This window comes from Pleurodeles waltl, chromosome 1_2 (genome assembly GCF_031143425.1).
Source record: "Pleurodeles waltl isolate 20211129_DDA chromosome 1_2, aPleWal1.hap1.20221129, whole genome shotgun sequence".
NCBI lineage: Eukaryota > Metazoa > Chordata > Amphibia > Caudata > Salamandridae > Pleurodeles > Pleurodeles waltl.
Genome location: NC_090437.1, coordinates 979,438,021 through 979,459,670, shown reverse-complemented (window position 1 = coordinate 979,459,670; position 21,650 = coordinate 979,438,021). Strand labels below are relative to the sequence as shown.

The 21,650-nt window shown below is 46.2% G+C and overlaps 1 protein-coding gene across 2 annotated transcripts in view; it reads left to right on the top strand.

Annotated features, from left to right (window-relative positions):
- The first annotated feature begins 3,867 nt into the window (after nucleotides 1–3,867).
- Nucleotides 3,868–21,650, top strand: part of DCUN1D4 (defective in cullin neddylation 1 domain containing 4) — a 227,473-nt gene continuing 209,690 nt past the window's right edge. Inside the window, exons 1-2 of one of the 2 annotated variants that reach the window (XM_069201476.1) lie at nucleotides 3,888–4,008; nucleotides 20,787–20,890. Coding sequence is in view for 1 of the 2 variants with exons in the window: in XM_069201468.1 (XP_069057569.1) it covers nucleotides 3,873–4,008 (136 nt within the window). In the remaining variant the exon portion in view is untranslated. Of the gene's footprint in view, nucleotides 4,009–20,786; nucleotides 20,891–21,650 lie in introns of both variants that reach the window. The other variant, XM_069201468.1, reaches the window with a different exon arrangement.

Genomic DNA, 21,650 nt, shown 5'->3' with positions numbered 1-21,650 from the left:
AAGAGTTAGTGAAGGGATCTGAAACAGAAAGATATGTGAGGCAGAGAAAGAGGCAGTCATAAAACGGTGATTGGGTAGGCAGAGAGACTGGGTGATTTTTAGTATGGTTTTGGTGACCGGTGAGGTAGAAAAAAATGAAGGGAAAAAAAGATAGGTGGAAAGAGATGAAGTAGCAAAGCTGTAGTACAATGAGAAGGGAGAGGTAGAGAGAGGTGAGGTAAATAGAGGGAGGTGAGGTGAAGTGTGAGAAGGAAGTAGACACAAAAGAAGAGAGTTCAGTAAACAAGGATGATGTCAGATAGTGAGAGATGCTAGAACAGGTGATGGGTGAGAGGAGAAAGAGAGGCAGAGAGAAAGGTAGCAAATGGTGAGACACAGAGAGGAAGAGAGACACAGTGACAGATTGACATAGGGAGTAAAAGTTGTGAGAAAAGAGAGCAAGAGTTAATTTTATTAGGAGGACTTTGGGAGGTTTGGGCCTTTGCAATTGTCCACAATGAAGATGCAATGCAGTGAGGAAGATGCCCAGCAGTGCTTAATTTGTGCCTGTTGTTTCCGGTGCTGAGAACCGGCACTTCTTTTGGAGGGCCGGCACTTATTTTTCTGCCTCAAGCATTTACTGCGAGCAAAAGACATATATGGGAAAGAAGGAGGAAGAGAAAAACGAAAAAGCGTCACAATGGGAGATAGCAGAAAGCTTCAAGAGTGAGCTGAAGGGACACGGAGAGGCTTTAAATGGATTGATGAGGCCCAAGATGGCTTCAGGATTATGATGCCTCAGTATTCCATGTTCACACATTTAATTGCAGCAGCCATGTGTTTACGAGGAGGGCTTTGGACACCTGCACGTTTTTATTTACAGATTAAGCACTGGTGCCCAGTCATAGGGAGGAGAGTGCAGAGGCTGTCCAGCTATGGAGAGGAGAGAGAGGAAGGTGCCCAGCCATAGGGAGGAGTGAGAAGAAGGTGCCCAGTTATAGGGAGGAGAGAGAGAGGAGGGTGCCCAGCTATAGGGAGGAGAGGGAGGAATGTGCCCAGCTATAGGGAGGAGAGGGCAGATGGTGCCCAGCTATAGGGAGGAGAGAGAGGTAGGTGCCCAGCTATAGGGAGGAGAGTGCGGAGGGTGCCCAGCCATCGGTAGGTGAGGCGGGGAACTTGAATGTCCCTCACTGCTGGAGGGTAGAAGAACATCACCCAACATTTTAAGAACCATATTAGAAATCCAGGTATTACCTCATTGAAGTATTACCAATGTGTTGAGAAGTGCTATTGCTGTCCTATTACAAACCTCTTTGAAGTGGCAGCCAGTGGTACCTGTTTAAAAGTGGCAGTACTCACTGAATGTACTGAGCTTATTATAATTGCCCTCGCGCATCCTTATAGATGGGGAATGAGTATATTTAACTTGCTTCACAGCTGAGCTATAGCACACAAGCAGCAGTTTGTGTAGAGGCCTTGTGAGCTGCCCCACGAAGGTGCAAGGGTATGGTGGCTGCTGTTACTAGTAATGTACTCAAGAGGGCTCAAGGAGTTGTGACTGTTGCTGACATCTGCTGCGACGGGCAGGTCAAGTGTCCTAATAAAGGATAAACAAACTTGATCCTAGGAATATTGAGTACTTTTAAATGGTGTAAAAGTAACATTTGACCAGATAGTGCTTAGCAAAATGCAAAGTGAGGCGCTGTATGAAAGCACTCAGCCATCCTCTACAAACACACACTACAGATAAACAGGTAGTCATATCATGTCTAGACATGCAGCTGCAGCTCTTGCATCACAGAAAATGAATGCACAACAGTTGTATACCCCCAATGAGCGACACCAGTGAGGCATCTGGCCTGCTTCATTTTTGTCTGATCTCTCACTCCTTTTTTTTATCAATACAGAATTCTCTACCTCTCACACACTCTTTAGCTCTATACTTCACATTCTTATCTTTCATTGCCTCTAATTTTCGATCTCTCTTCCACTCACTTCTGTTTCTCTTTCTTCTGTAACTTTCTCTCCCCCTTCTGCAGCACAGCTGTACTATCTCCCCACACAGCACTTTCTTTTTCTCATCTTCGATCTGCCTGTCTTTCTTCGTTTGCCTCTTTCCATTGCTCTGTTTCTTTACCATCTATTCCATAGCTCACCCCCTCTGCCTGTCTATCTCTCCCCCTTCAGTTTGTCCTCTATCCTTTCTTCACCCCATCACTTGTAAACGTCTCCCTCCATCTGCCTATCTGCCTTTGTCCAGGAAGTCCCAATGTGCACTGCTTTGCAGGGACAACCATCGCTACCTGCCATCCCCCACCCTCCGTGGTGCAAGTATACAGAGCCTGGAAGGGCAGGGATCAGGGCAGTACAAAGCCAGTATCCTAGGGGAAGGTGGGAAATGGCCCACCTCACCCATGCTCCAGGGAGGCTGCTCAGGACCGCCTGCCCCTCCACCACAATGCCCTTCATGTGGAGCTAGGCAGGGGAGAGTTCAGATGTAGGACACTACAGAGAGGTGAGGGGTGATGATAGCTCTTCACACTTGTGCTCCAGTGAGGCGGCTGTTCTGTCACAGGAATCGATCGGCATTCATCAAGTGTGGCTGTAGTCGGACCAAACCAGCCCACACACTAACCAACAGACCCAGCAAGGGACTGGTAGGGACAATGCCGCAGGGGATGGGGAGGACACCGCCTCTCCCTACTACAGGCTTTCAGATAGGGCGTTTAGCCCCCCTAGAATCACAGTCTCGGTGATGCCAGACAACATAGCTGATCTCCCAAACCCTTCAAAACGTGCATCATCATTTCACCAAAAAAATCGGCCCAGAAGTGGGCCTCAGGCACTGGCCCACCGGCCGATGCCCAAATGCCCGAATGCCCGCGTTACCAATCCAACCCTGACGACTGACGAATTACAAGGATAATGTTTGAAGAGTTATCTTGCTGGATTTCATGTATCACACATCCTTATTGCAGCTGACTCTGATTTTGATTTGCACTGTTGCCTTAGAAGGTGTTGTGATTCAAGCTTTGATTAGATTGTGTTTTTTCCATTGTTTGGTCAACCAGTATTGTTTTTATTTGTGTTTCATTTCATTTTGAGATTAATGACTTTAGCATTGTTAATATAAGGGAAATAAAAGTACTAAACTTTATTAAAGGTGTGGTTATTCATGACTGAAAGGTCATGGTGAGTGACTTTTGCTGGCTCCATTGATTATTGTTTCATTGATTACTAATAATTAATGATTATTGTGCATTGCTTGTTGGTTTTATGTACTGGAGCTATGGTGAGAATAGCTTAAACGAGTCAAAAGGCTCATCAACCTATTAGTCCCCTTGTAAATGTACTTATTAAGTGCTGACGCGCTAACAATCCTAAATAATCTGTCGACGCAGGGGTCCTTTCTTCAGTATGCTCAATTGATTTAGTTATATAAAGAGGACTCAGGCAACTGCAATACTACAAAGCGTCCCAACGGCGGCCATATTAGAGTCTGGCAGAATGTAATGAACGTTTGGAAAGAACGGTTTTTATGCAGGGATTCGGACTACACTTAGGCTAACCATTTGGTAAAACATTTTACGAAGCCTGACTTTAACATCGGCACTACACTGACTTGACCTGACATGACCTCATCCGTGCTAGAATTTTAAAGCGTATATAATGCGAATTCGGAGTTTTTTTGTACTCGAACTTTGTAGGAAAAGCTTGGGTATTCCGTTTTCTATTTCTAAGTACAAAAGGGAGGAGTTGTTACTCTTCAGAGGCATGATTGAGCCATTATTGGTGCGACTAGAGAAGAGAGGTGTGGCCAAACCGTTGAAGTGTGACGCCCTATCCAATAGAATTGAGCTAGAGGTGGCTATCAACGTCTTATTATCCAATGAATGCACGACATAGGCGTGGTTATGAGCTGTGCTCAATGGGCTGGTAGCAGCTGTGCTGTCCTCCTGGCCAGGGCTGAGATTGAGGACATAGGCTGGGATATCTACGCAGGGAAGATGCACTCGGATGCCACCGTCAGTAAGTGCAAGTAGGGGTGGGTTGCAAAGCACCAAATATACCTACTCTTCTCTCTGCGCAGAACTAAATATTAAGCATAATCTCGCTTTAAACAGGTACTGCCAACTGGGGCAAGGGAGATTAGCTACCCACATTGCCCAGTTGTGTTAAAAAACACCCTACGTTCCTTCATCAAAAGGAATTAGAAGCGCCTTGTGGTTTTCGCACTGGGCATATGGCTGCTATCCCACTATCCTTCTTTCACTGGCGCTTTGTGACGCACTTTTCTTTTTATTCCGTAATTTCTTTGTGGGGGGGGTTTCCTTTTCTCCCCACCGGGACTGCGTGGCATACATACACATTGGACTCTGTCCCCCACCTCCCCTCTGGACGCTTAAGATCATTTAGGTGCCCACTGGTTTTCTAGATGTTGTTGCGTTGCTCTTTGGGAGTTGTGGTCCTGCGTTTTCGGGTCTTGTGGCTATCGCGTGTTCTCTGTACTACAACTCCCGTCAGCAGCTGAAACACTTGTGACTTGGGGGGGGTATACTCTGAGCTTGTGTGAGCAGTTTAGTGAGGCCGACCATGTAGCTGTAGTGTTACAGGGACCTCTGATGACGTTGCGAACTGGGCATACTTGTCAACCCACCCTCATCTGGTGGGTGTCATTCTCTTGTATACATTTTATATACATAATCCAAAGCAACGTATTGATCTTTTGCAAAGGTTTATGAACCTCCGAAAGATATTCTTTCATCGTCTGGTGTATGAACAAGAATCAAAACGGGAGCATACGTTTTACTTAAATTGAGCCTTCTTTATTTCAACTTGGATACTGCTGAAAATTGATACGTAGTTTGTACATGTATACGTCTTGATGGAGTTACAGTCAGCAGTGATTTAAATGGGCAGATACTGAGTACCTGCCCTTCTCTTTTTTGCTGCTATATATTTAATGGGAGAGTACTGGCACTTCTCAAAAGCAAAGATGTACTCAATAAGTACCTGCATTCTATATTTCCTTTTAATGCACTAGTTACAATGCACGTCTTGGGGCCCAGATTGTGCATGTAAATAAGGAGAGTACGAGGTAGGGTGTCTTCGTGCCTCCCAGGCAGCAGCCCTCCTCCGCTAAGGCGGAGGAGCGTCTACCCAGTAGTGGACGAAAGGGAAAAATAAAATGATAATAACGTAACGTTGTTATAATTTTATTTTTCCTCTGGAGCAGAGTTCGGGCTTGGCTGGAGGAGGACTGTGCGCACAAAAGTGTGCATGATGCCTTGGCCGGCCGTGTTGGGCCGGCCAAGCAGTCATGCGCACTTTGGATTTCTCCTCCTGGCTATATTGAGCTGCCAGGAGGAGAAAGTGGACAGGGACCTTCTCCCTGTCTATGCGCCAAAGCCGGGCAGTCAGACCAGTCACAGTGCTGCTGTCATGCTGTTGACAGCAGCGTCATGATTGGAGGTGAGTACAACATTCTTTAGCTTTGCAATAAGAATTTCAGATTCTATTAAGGATACGGAGGCGAGGATTATGTTTCTCAATCTTTACTACTCCAAAATACAGCAGCCAATAGAAAAACAGAAAACACACTACAAAGAGGCTTCGAACCACGCCCCTCTAACAAACCACCAATAACAGCCCGGTACAGACTACAAAATGGAGATGTAACCTAAAACATCCTCTTTCTTTGCAATAATAACTCCAAAGACTACAAATCCAACACAATCCAAAAGCCGACTCCGGTTGCAGGAACTAGAATGCCTCTAAAATCAACCAACAGTTGTGATCTGTGACTCCTTGCGCCTGTTTGGGATCATTTCTGGAAAATAATATATATAAGTACCTTCTCAATACTAACAGACTCAAAAAAGGGAGAGCAAACTTTAACAAACCCATGCACATACTCATGTATGCTTCCATGCGAGAAAGCCACCACTGAAGTTCCTCTCAGGTTTCGAGGGACAAAGGAATCAATTGATCATAAGAAAGGCTCTGTTGCAGGTAATAAGTCTTTAATCATTGTAAGGCTCTGTAATGTAGGAGTCCCAGAAAAATTGGCTGAATCGATGAAGCCAGAAGACCCAGAATCCGTGTTAGGAATCTCAAAAAAATCATCTGCCTCGACAACGTCCCCTTCAACTCTCTTTTGATAGACTTCATTTTCAGAGGAGGCGGCAGTAATTGTGCTTTGACCGAATCCACCAGAAACCCAAAAAATTCCATCTGTTGAGACAGGGTCATTGCAGACTTTTTGAGATTGATCAGAAAACCCAGACGCTGTAAGAGAGACAATGTTTACGACAGATGATTTAGCAGAAAAGCTTGGTCCTGTGCTAAAAGAATCATGTAGTCGAGGTAAATGATCATGCGCACTCCCCTCCCGCGCAGTTGTTCCACCACTGGACTAAATAGTTTGGTAAAAACCCAAGGTGCTGAAGACAGACCGAATGGGAGAGCCAGATACTCGTACTAATTGTTCTTCCAATGAAATTGAAGGAATTTCCTGTGGGAAGGAGTTTTGGGGATCGTTAAGTTAGCATCCTTGAGGTCCAGCCAGACCATCCAATCTCCTTCTTGGAGAAGATCTCTTAAAAGCTGAATACCCTCCATCTTGAAATGTTTATAAATCACAAAAGGATTGAAATCCCTGAGGTTGAGAACCAACCTTTGACCTCCCTATTTCTTTTGGAATAAAAACACATTGCTGCATAAGCCCTCTGGATGTCGAGAAGTTAGGGCAATGGCTTGTTTTGCCAGCAAGTCTCGAATTTTGGAATCGATAAAGGAACTGTCTAGTTGGGGGGGGGGGGGGGGAAGGAGAAGGGGAGGGAGAACAGGTTGAAGAGGAGTATCGGAAAGTTCTATGGCGTAGCCCTGCACTGTGTTTAGCACCCATACATCTGAGGAGATATTGCCCCAGTTGTGAGCGACATGTATGAGTCTGCCCCCCAACGGATTAGAAAGAAGAGAAGTATCCGTTACCAGTGGGGGTTTTCAATAGCTCTGAAACCTCTGTTGGCACCTCGAAACCCACGTCCTCTTGAAAACCTGTTCCTGGAGGGGTAAAAACCCGCTTGAGACTGTTCTTGAGTATACCATCTGCGTCTGGGATAAAATCCTCTTGAATGACTTTGTTGATAGCCCCGGCCAGTTGGACATCCTTGAAAACGACCGGCCTTTGCAAACGGGGGGTTGAACATGCAAATAAGGGAAGTCTGCGATTTATCCAAAATAGCTCTCCGAGTCCAACCAGCCAATACCTGGGTGAATAGCGCCTCCTGACTCTTGGGCTTGTAGAACGAGCTCTAAAATCTTAGCTAAGGGCCCTGTCACATCCAAAAACTTGTCTTGGCACACCTTGAGAGCTCTGTCCATACCCTTCTTAGGGTCCTTGTTATGTTTCTTGAGGAACTTTACCATGGTGGAGTCAATCTCGGGGGTAATGGCAGTCTTGTGCGGAAGCTCAGTTCTTGGGCACTCTGAATTTAGCCTATATCTCACCTCCTTCTGAAACCCTTTCCTGATATGTTGATGCATATATTCAGCCACTGCCGGGCCGGGGCCCAAGCAGAAGATCTGGGTGGACAGTGTCAGAAGGTTCAAAAGGGGAGGGCGCGGACGGGGAAGAGTGTTTGCGTTTCTTAGAGCGTTTGCTCGCTTTGCGCGATTCATGTGAGGAGGATGAAGAATCAGTGTCTAAATCGGAATGCAGAGGTGCTACAGGGGAATTAGAAAGGATAGGGGACGTTGAATGGGCAGGTTCCAGGGGAGCTGAATGCGATAATTTGGGCAGGAGGTTAGATTGGGGCCAAGAAGGATCAGGAGGAGGGCCCACTGTAGGGGGAGGGCCACAGGGAGGGGAAAGGAGTTAGGTATAGAGATCTCATCAAGGCGTTTGGATAAATGTTTCAGAGCAGAGGAAAGAGCCATATCCACAGATTTGTGAATGGAGGAATCAATAACTTGTTCAATCCCAAATTCATAATAGTAATCTTCCTCCTCATAAGGGCCATAAACCTCCAGGCCCTGCTTGTAAGACTCAGAGTCTGACATGTTTGTAATATCAAGTCATCCCAAAGGGAATCAGTAGTCTTCAAAACAGAAGAGCCTTCACAGGGTTAACAGAAGCTGAACCTATTCTCAAATTATTTCAGCCCCAGCCTGCTCAGGTCTGGGATGTCAGATCCATCAGCTGGTAGAAATTCCAAAAATTATTAATTATTAAATTATTAATATCCTCGAAGCACTAGGAAACCAAAATTCACGATAGGTGAGGGTTGAAACAGTCTTTATATTGCTTTTCTGTTGCCTGTAACATCTAGGCCCTAATTATTGTAGCCCGGGGCAGGCATCCGCAGAACAACATCTCCAGAGAGGTTAGCCGAGCAACTCTGCTGCCCCTCCCAACATAGCACGCATGCGTGCGTAGCCCAATTGGGCTACACCTCGTGCTGAAATTACAGGCAGAGGTCTTCGGGGGTCAGGCAAGAATGCCTGGCTGACCGCAGACCGAGGAAGATGTGAGAAAGGCAAAGACGGGGACTCGTGGGGGGGGGGGGAATGTGAACAATTGAAGCATAAAGAAATAAGAAACTAAACCATACATTAAAGAGGTGCAACATGCACCTGTAATGTGGCGCCAGAAGGACCAAAAGGTCAAAAAGCACAGCGCGCTGCAATTGCAGTTAAATCGGCACAATGCATATAACAATCGCAATTAAATTGGCACAATGCATATAACGATAATAAGGTGAGTCACTTATCTCGGCTACAGAGCAGCAAAGAAACAGGAAGTTTCATGTTACATCTCCATTTTGTAGTCTGTTCCGGAATGTTAATGGTGGATTATTAGAGGGGCGTGGTTTAAAGCCTCATTGTAGTGTGTTTTATGTATTTACTGTTTTTCTATTGGCTGCTGTATTTTGGATTAGTAAAGATTGAGAAGCATAATCGGAGCCTCCGTACATAGTATCTGGAAGCCTTGTGCTTCCGGAAGTCCGAGGAAGAAGGACAGAACCGTCTCTCCCAACATAGAGGTAAGTTGTGTGTGTGTTTTTAAATAACCCCACCACCCCTGTTGACAAGTGGCCCCCACTGTTCCAGGCCCAAGCATTCTCTTGCCTGAGCCTTCCTGCTGCACCTCTTCTCCCTGACTGGATCTTGATGCATCTGTTTGGTTGGAAATAGTATCCTGAATGTAGGGAGGGTGAAGTGGCGATGATATAACAAGGGTCCTAGAGGAACAAAGTAGAGTTGAAGAGATGAGTGGGTAGAGAGACAGGGTTGACGAGGCAGGGATTATTACATCTCAAACATCGGGTGTAATCCTCACACAAACCCCTCCACTGGTCATATGGATCTTTTTATGTGGACCTGGGGAGAGATCTATGAACAACCATTTACATACATTTGCATAAGAATGAAGACTGTTGGGACCCAACAAGAAATAGCAAAGACAATTGTAGTAAGTTTAAAATGTTTATTGACAAATTTAGTTACATCCAAGTCTTTAATTAAATGTTCAGATTATAAGCATTGTTATTACAGATTTAAATGGTCCAAAAGCCATATTTCAGGATAAGGAAAAATAGAACATTAACAAGAATTATATAAGGAATACAAAATATCCAAAAAGTGTGTTACATAAAGGAAGCCCCTACTCTAAATTAAGCAGGGATGGCACGGGAAAAGGGGCGGCCCCTCTGCTATAGCGGAGGAGCGTCATCCCACTGGTAAAAGGCAGCAGAAAAATAAAATGATAACTTATTATAATTCTATTTTGCTGCAAAGTGTGGGGTGGGGCCAGTATCCTCTGGGTCAGCAGGAAGAAGGAGCAGTGGTGCACTCTAGGTGTGCATGTCAGTTTGGCTGCAGTGGCGGTGGTGACATTTGAAAGTGGTGGGGCATAAAAGTTGGGCATAACTTATGAAGCAAACGAAGCAAACAAGCTTAATGGACAAACATTGGGTCCAGATTGGGCCCCCCTCTCAAGAAAACATTGAAAAAAGATTGGCAAATGGTGCATTTTAAAGCATATGAATTTAGTGAGAAAGCAAGGTTTATAAAGAAGTGGGAACGTATAGTCTTGAAATATTAAACGTATGAAAAATCACCTCATATGTTATTGCAGTAGTATGTTCAACAGTTACTGTATATGCAAATTGTACAGTGCAACAACTTCAGCCCTTTAAAATGTGTGCTTACCCAGTGTCTTGCACTGTATGCTGCATCACCTTTGAAAGAAAATGCCCTAGCCAGGCTTCAGGAAGCACCCACAGCTGATCTCTGCAATCAGTCATACAGAAATATGTGCAGAAAGGTTTTTTAGTGGAATGGAAAAAGTGGGGTCCGTTCAGAAGGAGACATTTTTCTCTGAAACTGCCAACAACAATAAATGACTTTGAACAAGAGTGATTCTGTTTAAAGTTGCCCAACTTCAACCTAGTTATGACACTGTTTACGGGAGGGAAAGATTAATGGAACAATTAGGTTCCAGGTTTATGACAAGCAAGCGTTCAGGAAGAGACACTACACAAGTTCAGGCAGACACTGCCATTCTCTAAACGTAATGACAACAAAAACAATTCATACAGGCAGGAAGAAAAAAATGTACTTTGTATTTGAATAGTGACGATTATGAGGGCATTAAGAAACTGCTTTCTAATTATTCCAAGTGCAAAATTGGGAATGAGTCAAATTTATTGTCTGGCTTTCAAACTTTGGCGCGCTGATTTGTTTTCTACCTGAGGTTACCTGCTGTACTCAATAATCCGATGTCTTTTCGTGCCACCCTTAAATGAAACTGAGGGATTGTTTGTGCATACCTGATGTTACAGGAAAATACATGCAGCTGATCTAACAACAATACCAGCTCCTAATGTGGCCTATCGAATCTTCAAAGTAATGAATTACTGTAAAATAGGCCCACGGCCCTGGGAAGCACCAAAGTCGAATTCTTCTGCTTTGTAATTAATTATGAGCACTGTAAAATTGCAGAAACTGGCGAGGAGAAGTAATTTACAGCATACTTTGAACTTTCTACACAGAATTAATGAAAAGGGAAAATAAAGGCACAGTACAACACTGTTGTGAGGCCTCAAATGGAGTTAATATGATAACCTTGAGCTCACTGAATTGGTTTCCTGGCCCAAACTGGGCACAATGAATCACTATGAATTCACAGAAAAGCTATATTGAAATTTAACCTGCAGGTGCATCCGCGACATGCACCAATGTGAAATTTGTTTCTGGGAACCTGTTCCTCTCTTATCTTGCTAAAACAGAGCAGAGATCTTGCAGAACAAAAATCAGTGATGCTGAGCGCATCGCCTCGCTGCCAATAAATCTTCCAAAACTGGAGGGAAGGCATTCTCCATAGCATTTTCCACACAACAAGCACACATAGATAGCTTTAAATATGTTTTAACAAGTGATTCGTGGCGACTTTAAAAATGCGCCTTTGACAGAAGAGCACATTCGATTTGGCTCCTTCTGCAACTCTTTGCCCTACGGTGTTTAGCTCTGGTCACAAAAAAGACACTAAGAAATATATTTGAAGTGAAAAGTCTGCATAAATGCGACAGAGGGTTGCCAAAGAGGGTACTTGGGGTAAGGAGTGTACTAACAGAGGTCAGTGCCAGAGATAATGGCTTGAGCAAGGAGGAGTGACTTAAGGGTGAGAAATCTCTCACAGCCTCAGTTGCAGTGCAAATGATATGTTTACCCCCACCCAGAGCTTTGCTTATTGGTCTTTCGTTGATGCAAAACAACTTCTCAGGTCGGGGACAAGACAATGGCCCCTTTTTTTAATAAGGATCTATCCCAAAAGGAGAGGGAGAACTGTGTGAGCCCTGGGTGCAGGGTGAGTGAAGAAGCCCATAAACTATTCACTGTTTATTCGACCATCAGGCAGTGGAGAGGCAATTGGGCAGTTACTGTCCTGTGGCCCACCTCAGTGCACTGTGCAAAAGGGGTCGCCACCTGGTCACCTTACTGTGCAGCTAGACCTATGCTGCCTTTTTGTGGCACGCTCATAAAGGAGTTAAATGGTCAGGGCAGGAATTACATTTCTAGATAGCCTGTAAACAATGTCATTGTGGAGCGAGGTTACCCCTCCTTTGTCATGGCAGTGCAGGCACGTGGCTCCTTGGAAGAGAGACTCCTTTAGTGTCCAGAGGGAAGGGTGGTACAGTGCGGTGTTTATGTAAGTACATCCCCAGTGTGATGAAGGGGCCTAATGGAGCAGATCAGAGTGTTAAGCACACCACAATGTTTATGATCATAGGGCAGCGCAGGGAAGAATAAAAAAAGAAAGATTACTTACCTAATGCTGGCCGCCACCTGGGTGCTCTTCTCCTCCTGTCCCAACTCCGCCTGTCCATGAGTGTACTACACAGGCTTCCTACGTCAATACCAATGCTTCTTTTATGCTGGTAATACTATTACCAGCATGAAAGAAGCACTGCGCTTGGTCTGAGCAGCCTGGTTTTTCGATCACACAGGGACTGGAAGCCTGTGTCTGTTCTCTACCCAGATGTGCAGTACAGCTCAGGTTGGAGGCTGCTAAGTGCGCATGTATGTTTGACTGTTTTAAGACGGCCGGCCAAACATACATGCCCACTTAGCATTGCCCATCACTCCTCCTCCCTGCTGTAGGCTGTCAACTTTTGTAATGCTGTGTGGGCTTCTTCTGCGACTCTTTTGTCACTGTCCTGTGGGGCTCCAGTGGGTGCTGCCTCTGCTCCTGTGGACTCTCTGCGCCACTAACACCTCTAGAGAGTCTGGCTTCTATACCCTGCCTACACTTCACTGAGATGGGATACCTGGACCTGGTATAAGGTGTATGTACCTTAGGTACTCACCACACACCAGGCCAGGTTCCTACATGGTGTTGCAGAGGTGGGATAAGCACTTGCAATTGCCTTACCACTCTGTCACTTGGTACGTTCCACAGGAAAGACCAACTTAGCTAGGGATATACACATACACCTAGTTTCAGGACATAGGTGGTCATTATGACTGTGGCGGTCTTCCTTGAAGACCGCCACAGCCGCGGGCACAAGAAAACTGCCAGTGCTGGCGGTCTTCCACCCACCATATTACGGGTACTGCTGGATTTCCGCCAAACTTTGGGCGGAAATCAAGCAGTAGTCTTGCTGGCGTGCGCAGGCACCTGGGTGGTTTCACCACTGGCCCACCCCGCCAGAAGGACACCACCAGCCGTATTATGTGCAATGATACTGTGTGGTGCTGTCCTGATGGCGGGGCACTGCCAGAGATGGAAGCGCCCCTTCCTGTTCCCTGCCAGATGACCTCCTCCCCGGACTAGGTAAGTTGATCGTCCAACAGGGTGGGGGGTGTGGTGCTTGTGTGATTGGATGGGTGTGTATATGTGTTTGGGAGGGTGTGTGCATGCGTGGTTGAATGCATGTATGACTGCTGAGGTGAATGCTAGTATGGATATGTTTATGTAAGTGTAGGTGAATGAGTGTATGCGTGGTGCGTTTGGGTGTCTGTGTGCATGTATGCGGGGAGGGAGCGCTGTACCTGGAGGGGGGGTGCTGAACCTCTAGGGGGATGTGGGGGGTTTTGTGCTTGCTGGAGGGGAAGAGTCGTCCTCTACTGGTGACAGGGAAGAAATTCCCTGTCACTGGTAGCCTTTCCGCCAGGGTTTTCATGGCGGTGCTACCGCCGATGAAACCCTGATGGAAAGGCGGCTCCAAATACCGCCGGAGGTCTTCTTTGGACCGCCAGGTCGGAGATGCTAATCTCCGGCTCAGTTGGTCCGACTGCCATGGTGGTATGAGTGGAAATGTGGCGAGTTGGCAGAGGCCAACCTGCCACACTCATAATGTGGCGGTCTTCCCTAGCCAGCCTGTTGGCGGTGAAACCGCCACCTTTGCCCGGGCGGTCTCGAGACCACCAGGGCCATAATGACCACCATAGTCTCTATTGGGTAAGAGAGGGGTCTAGGCATAGCCCTTGCTCCAAACTTCTCCAAGGGTGACTAGAAGTTAGGTAGGTTAGGCACAGCCTACACCACTCTTACATGTCTTCAGTACCTAGCACATCTCAGAACATAGGTTCTCACTATGAGGACCTCACCTTTCAGGAACTGAGGGAAGTGTGTAACAGTAGAAACTGAAGACAGGGAGGAACCCTAATAACAGTCTGCTCCTAGGACTTCTTCTCCTAGATAACCAGGATCATGCTGGTAGCCAGGAGGAGACAGAGGAGGATGTAGACTCTAACCCTCAGTGTTAGAAAGAGAAGTTCTGGTTGCTGAGGAGGGTTCGTCAGAGGATCACGGGGTCTCTAGTAAACCCCCTAGTCTAGCTGGGAGCACTGCAGGTAGTGCCAAAAGTGGCCAGGACAGTAGGCCTCCCTTTCTACCCTGGGGACTATTTCAGAGGGTTACCAACCCTAGAGACCGATCCTCATCCTGCCACTCTCATGTCACCTCAGTATCGGAGGGGACAAACTGCTCAACTCCAGCAGAGGATGCTCTAGATAGGGAGCTCAGGAAACTGAGGATGGAGGAGGCCAAGCTGAGGCTGCAGCAGCAACAGCTAGTCCTAGACAGGGAGGCCTTGGCAGTAGAGAGAGAGAAGGGGGGGGGGCAGGAATTTGGGTTACCACCCCATGGTGGTAGCAGCTTTGGTTTCAGGGAACCCAGGGTCAGGGAGAACTCTTGATTCTAGAAACCTTAGCAAGGTTGTTCCCCCCCCCCCATACAAGGTGGGGGATGACATCCAGAAGTGGTTTGCTGCTCTGGAGAGGGCCTGTAAAGTTCAGAAGGACCCCCAGAGACAGCGGGCTGCTATTCATTGGCTCTCCTTCTCTGAAAAGGGGAGAGATAGACTCCTTTCTATCAAAGAAGAGGATGCTGATAACTACACAGTTTTGAAATCTGCTCTGCTAGAAGATTTTGGTTTCACTACTGAGCAGTATGGGATTAACTTCAAAGAGACCATGAAAGAATCCTTCAAGATTGGATTTATTTTTTTGACTGCTCTGTAAAAGCTTTGGAAGGCTGGTTACGTGATGGCAAAGTCAGTGACTTTGAGGGCTTGTGTAATCTAATTCTGAGAGAGCGCATTCTCAATAATTGTGTGTCTAATTTGTTGCACCAATACTTGGTAGTCCCAGATCTGACTTCTGCCCAAGAATTGGGTAAAAAGGCAGACAGATGGGTCAGAACAAGGCTGAGCAGGAAAGATCATACAGGGGTGACAAAGACAAGAAAAAGGAAACCGGTAAGTCTCAGGACAAGGGTGGGGACAAAGATAAAATAAAGACTCCTCATCAGGTCCACAAAACTCCTCGGAGGGGGGGAGCACTAAAACATCTTCCTCCTCTGTAGACAGTAAAAAACCTTGGTGGTATGTGTGCAGAGATAAAGGCCATAGGCCAGGGGACAGCTCCTGACCTGGTAAAGGCCCTGAGCCTTCCAGCACTACTACCCCCACTTCCACTCCTAGTGCCCCTAGTAGTAGCAGTAGTAATAGTGATGGGACTACTGGCAGTAGTCAGCCCACAGGTGTAGTTAGGTTCACATTAGGGTCCATAATAGAAACTGGGGTAGGTGTAGAAACCCCAGCAGGTTGTCCCCTTAATGTGGATAAGTACTAGCAGCACATTCAGGTAAATGGTGTTGAGGCCCACGCCTACAGGGACACAGGTGCTGCCAGTGTCACCATAGTTACTGAAAACTTGGGGCCATATGTACGAACACATTTTCCCATAGACACAGAATGGGTAAAACCCTTTGCTACATCTGGCCCTTGGTGTCATCTGCACAACACCTACTTGGTCACCAGTACCAAGTCTCTGGTGTGAATAACTCCACTCAGTCCCTCCCCTTAGCTATAGTACACTTTAGGTGGGGTGGAGTTAGAGGTATTTATCTCACCTAGCTTACCTGTTGAGTGTCTCTTAGGAAATAAACCAGAGACCTCGCACTGGGCTGAGGTAGAATTCCTTAACCATGCATCCTTGCTGGGTATCCCTAAACAATTGCTTCCTTTAATCTCAAAATAGACTAAAAAGCGAAGTAGGGAAGGAGCGCTGGAGCCTGAAATAATGGCCCGGGACACTCCTAAGAACACAGGCATACAGGATATGAAATGATCACCTGCCCACCCTCCCACTAAGGATCCCATTCCTCTGAGGGAGGATACCACCCCCAGGGTGGAGCCTGTGCCCCAGGAGGCAAAAGCTGCCACAGCTGAACTCCCAGGGGTTAAAATACCCCTCTGTGAGGAACCTAAGACAGAAGAGCAAACCTTCCCTGTCTTAGAAAACATGGAGCAACCCTCCAGCCCTCCCAAAGAAACTTTAGTGCAGCACCCCTGCACCACCCCTAACACTTTAGGACAGCAAACCTGTCCTTATGTAGAGCCCTTGAGACAGCAATCCTGCCCTGCTCTACCCCAAGAAGGACAGCAACCCCGCCCTCCTTTTGAGACTTTGGGACAACCTTTTTATCCTGCTCTAGCCCTGCTTAGACAGGAAAGTAGCCTCTTTCTAGCTTGGTTACCCCCACTTTTTGGCCTGTTTGTCAGTGTGTTTGACTGTGTTCACTGGGGTCCTGCTAACCAGGACCCCAGTGACTGTGTTTTCTCCTCTAAATGTGGTTGCTGGCAACCTCTTATCCCCACAATTGTCATACTGGTGTCCTCATGTAAGTCCCCCAGTATATGGTACCCAGGGCATTGGGGTTCCAGGGTATCTCTATGGGCCGCAGCAGTTATTTTGCCACCCATAGGGAGCCCATGCAAAGTGTTCTGCAGGCCTGCCATTGCAACCTGCGTCAAATGGGTGCATGCACCTGTTTTCACTACAGGTCACTACTTCAGGTGTAGTCACCCCTATGGTAGGCCCTCTCAGCCCAGAGGGCAGGGTGCAGGTACCTGTGTATGATGGCACCCCCACAAACTCCAGATCCATTTTACTGGACTTGGTGTGCGCTGGGACGCCATTTTACACGTATACTGGACATATGTCGCAACCTATCTGCAGCTGCATAATGGTAACTCTGAACCTGGGCATGTTTGGTATCAAACATGTCGGAATCATACCCCAATACTGTTGTAAGTTTTGGAAGTATGATTCCATGCACTCTGAGGGCTCCTTAAAGGACCCCCCAGCATTGCTAATTGCTACCACCAGTCTTACAGGGTTTTCCGGGCAGACCAGCTGCTGCCACCCCTGAGACAGGTTTCTGCCCTCCTGCTGCTTGATTTAATCAAGCACAGGAATGCAGAACAAAGGATTTGCCTTGGGAGAGGGAGTTAACACCCTCTCCCTTTGGAAGTAGTTGAGACTGGCTTGGGAGGGGTAGCCTCCCCAAGCCACTGGTTTGCTTTGAAGGGCACATTTGGTACCCTTTGTGCATAAACCAGTCCACACCGGTTCAGGGACCCCCCAGTCCCTGCTCTGGCGCGAAACTAGACAATGGAAAGGGGAGTGACTGCTCCCCTGTCCATCACCATCCCAGGGATGGTGCCCAGAGCTCCTCCAGAGCCTTGTTTCCAAGGTTGACAGGGAACTGGGGAGCATCAGAGTGGCCAGGCAGGTGATGACATAGCCCCCTCCTGATAGGTGCTTACCTGGTTAGGTGACCAATCGGGGGTCCTCAGACTCGCTGTGCAAGATTTTAGTAGGACTCATCTGCTTCGACTTCTGATCACTGTACCCGCGACTGGACCCAAGAACCGACAAACGCTGCTCTGCTGCAACTTTGTTTCTAAGTCTCCTGCCATCTTTGCAACATTTCCCTGCCCATGCATCCTCAGAAGACTGCAACTCTTCAGCCTGCACAAGAGGAAGAAGGACTCTCCCTTCGAGTGAAGGAGTCACTTCCCTGCAACCACAGGCACCTACAGCAAGCAACGACCAGCTGCCTGGATCTCCTCTCATCTTGAGCTGCGTGGCTTCTGCATCACAGGTGGTGGTCCGGAGTAGTCCTCTTGGTCCTCTCTGCCATCTGTCTAACTTATGGTGAGGTATGCCTTTGCCTCCCCAGGCAGGACAGTACCCCTGTGCACCACGTCCTTTGCAGCTGCCAAGGGTTGTTTGCATCTCCTCCAAGGGATCTTCAGGTGACGTGTAGCTCCAGCCCCCAGCATTCCATCCTGCAAAGCACAGCCTCCTGCTGCGTGGGCTTTTTCTGTGACTCCTGTGTCCCCATCCTGTGGGACTCCTGTGGGTGCTGCCTCTGCTCCTGTGAACTCTGCGACGCTGAGGGTCCCCTGTGACCCCCACCCCTTCCACACACCCCCTCCCCACCCCTTGGGTTGAGGTCTCCTGGACCTTGCTGGTCCCTGGCAGCACCCCTCTTCCACTAACTGGGAGTTTGCCTTTGCCCAGGTTTGTTGGTGGAATTCTTACACAGACACCCTTCTGCAATCCTCCTTCCAGCGTGGGACACCATCTGCATCCCTCTGGAACTCTTCTATGGCTCGAGGCATGTAGTGCTGACCTGTTCTTCATCACAGTCGACCAACTCTTGCAACTACAGTGGGGTGTGTAGTAGCTGCTACTCCTCCTGGACTTCATGGTGACAGTCCCCCTCTCTCCACAGGTCTGTCCCCTCTCTACACAGGTCTTCTTTCTTCAGAAATCCACTGCTGGTTTCCTTGCAGTCTTGTCTGAGTGTCTTCGTTTTCTACTTTTCCTCCTTTTGGGTGGTTTGGGGAAAATCCAATGGTTTTACTCCTGTATTCCTGGTCGCTGGGGGGTATTGTGTTGCTCGCCTCTCTGGTTTTCTAGTATTCCCAGTTACCCTCTACACATCTACACTTACCTAGGTGGGGGTTCCCTTATTCGCATTCCATTTTTTTAGTGTATGGTTTGTGCTCCCCCTAGGGACACTATTGGTTATTACTGTTCGCACTATTTTCTAACCATTTCTATGCCTATTTCTGATTACCAGTGTATATATTTAGTGTATTACTTACTCCTAAGGGTGGGTTACTTTCCTAGTATTTTGTGGTGATTTGTGCCAAAAATAAAGTACCTTTATGTTTGTACAACTGAGTGTTTTCTTTCATGTGTGTAAGTGGTATTGCATGAGCTTTGCATGTCTCCTAGATAAGACTACTCATCCACAGCTACCTCTAGAGAGCCTGGCTTCTAGACACTACCTACACTTCACTAAGAGGGGATACCTGGACCTGGGATAAGGTGTAAGTGCCTTAGGTACCCACCACACACAAGGCCAGCTGCCTACACTCGTCATATGAGGGGTCATCGTTGCGATTGCTTCGAGCTGAGAAAGCACAAGGCCTCCTTGGAAGAGCCATGTGGATTGGTCTTGTCATGCATCGGCATAACACTTCATCTTGTGTTTTTTTTTTTTTGTTAACAATGTTTCATGTTTGTACCACCCACAGTAATCTCGAGTTAGATCCTTCAGGAAGATGAGTAAGCTTGGTGCACATTTTGGTTCCTGACCTGAATTCAGCAGGGGAGGCACCAGTAGAACTGCAAGCATTCTCTCTCTACTTGTGTAGAGTTTGGAAAATTATATTGGAAATGGAGCAGCATGTATTTTTGACAACTTAAAGTGTAATTTTGAGGTTGGCCACAAAGCACTCCACTGTGCCATGAACTTTAGGCCACACAGTGTTATGTTGTGGTGCTTAAAACCCAGCCGAGAAGCGAATTCATCTCCACATGAGGGTATACTGTTATCTGATTTTACTATGGTAAGAATGCCAGACATGGAACACATTTTGTTGAGTACTGGTAGGAAGAAACCTACAACTGCTTTCAAATCATCTGTGGAAAAATGTGACATTTGTAGTGGTGAAAGAAAAAATAAAGGAACAATCATTGTATCTCTTACAGGTTTCGTATATAGTGGCACTGCTTGCTATCAGAGGGGAAATTATTTGTTTATAATACATTGGATTCTGCAATCTCTGTATAAATTCTTGTCTCTATATTTCTTTATAATCTGCACTTATGACACACCTAGTAGCTGATTTATTTTTTATTTTTTATTTCTTATTTTTTTTAAAGACCACGTCGAAACTCAACTGTAATAAGTTATTGCAGTCGAATTCTGACCAGAGTCAGCAGCCATGGTGATATGAAGATCAGGTCACAGAGCAGCAGTTAAAAGCAACAAAAATGAAGCATTGCTTTTTTTTTTTCTCCTGCTCTATTCTTCTAGCTTACATTGACTAGCAGAAAAAACATGTTTTTTTTTTTTTTTTTTTAGTTTCTTAGATAATTATAGAAATGTTAAACTCTGTGTGTTTCTACACATTCTGAGCTACTGCAACTTTTTTTTAAAAACTGACTTGTATTGAATTGTTTCTGATATCTTTTTGCAACAAATATCTAACAGGTTTGCATGCATTTATTTTTGCATTAAAGGTTCTATTTTTATTCTTAATGTTTGCAAACATGCTCTCTTTTACAAAATGCACCAAGGGTTTAAGTGGTTTGTGGAAAAGGTGAGGGTGTGACCATTTATTATATGGTATATAGTACCCCGTCTTACATGATAAGGATAGTGCAAGTCACATCAGTGTTCCATAATCTTATAAAGGGACTACTCAGTGACTTGCAGTATCCTTATCATGTGTGTCAGGGGTTACTTTATCCCTTATATACATCTCAATTTGCCTTTATTTTGCTGGTTATGGTATCACACAATTTCAAATCACTTACAACAAATCAATCAATACAGTTACACATATGGACATAGAAAAAGACATACACCGATATTTGTTGTAGAAACATTGTCTGCCAAATACATTAATAGTCCTTGTCATCTATTTTAGGTAATAGGTGTCTCCTGGTCAATTACAAGAAAAGAGTCCACCGTGCGGTAGTTCAATCAGTGCATCAATCTCGACCCATACAGGGGTGTACCTCGGTTGCAAAGGTTCGTGGATGCTTATATCCTTGGATTTATTCTTATGCATGAATTGAGGAACTCCGCGAGATATAATGGTCGACGTGTTTCGTCCCCTCCCTTTAAGGCCTACTCAAGACATGAAACAAAAAGCCAACACATACAAATTTTCCTTAAAGTAAAAATTGGGTATATGCACACAGTCATTACTCAAACAATTATACTTCTGTTCTCTAGGTCCAAAACCCACACCACTCAGTGTTATTTAGTGAAATTCCAAGCATGCCTCAGGATTGAATATTGTGCAAAAAGATAGCTCCAAGTTTTTACAACTGCCAGTGGCCACAAGCGGAGGCCCCAAATGTGTGCTCTTGCCCCTATACCAAAAGGCCTAAAAAATACGCCAAGGGACAATCCTGAGCAAGCCAGCAATTCGCCACAAACGTTGTTGCCTCCATTGCGCTAACAGCTGTTACAGTTCAAGGCAGTTGTTAGACAGTGAAGCGTGCATCAAATGATGCCAGCCAGGACTACTATAACAAAGAGTGAATCACTAAGGTGAGTTCCTACACCAGGAGTGCTAAGGAGTGCTATGAGGATGGAACAGATAGACGAAGAAATTAACGCTATGGGCACATTTACAATTGTCAGGGGTGCAAGAGCAAGCTCTTAATCTTACATGACCTGGGCTCCGTGTGTAGTGCTCAGCCAATCTAAGGAGCAGATCCCAAGTCTCCTAGTACAGAAAGTGGATAGACGTTATTTAATATGAGTGTCAGGCACTGTAAAA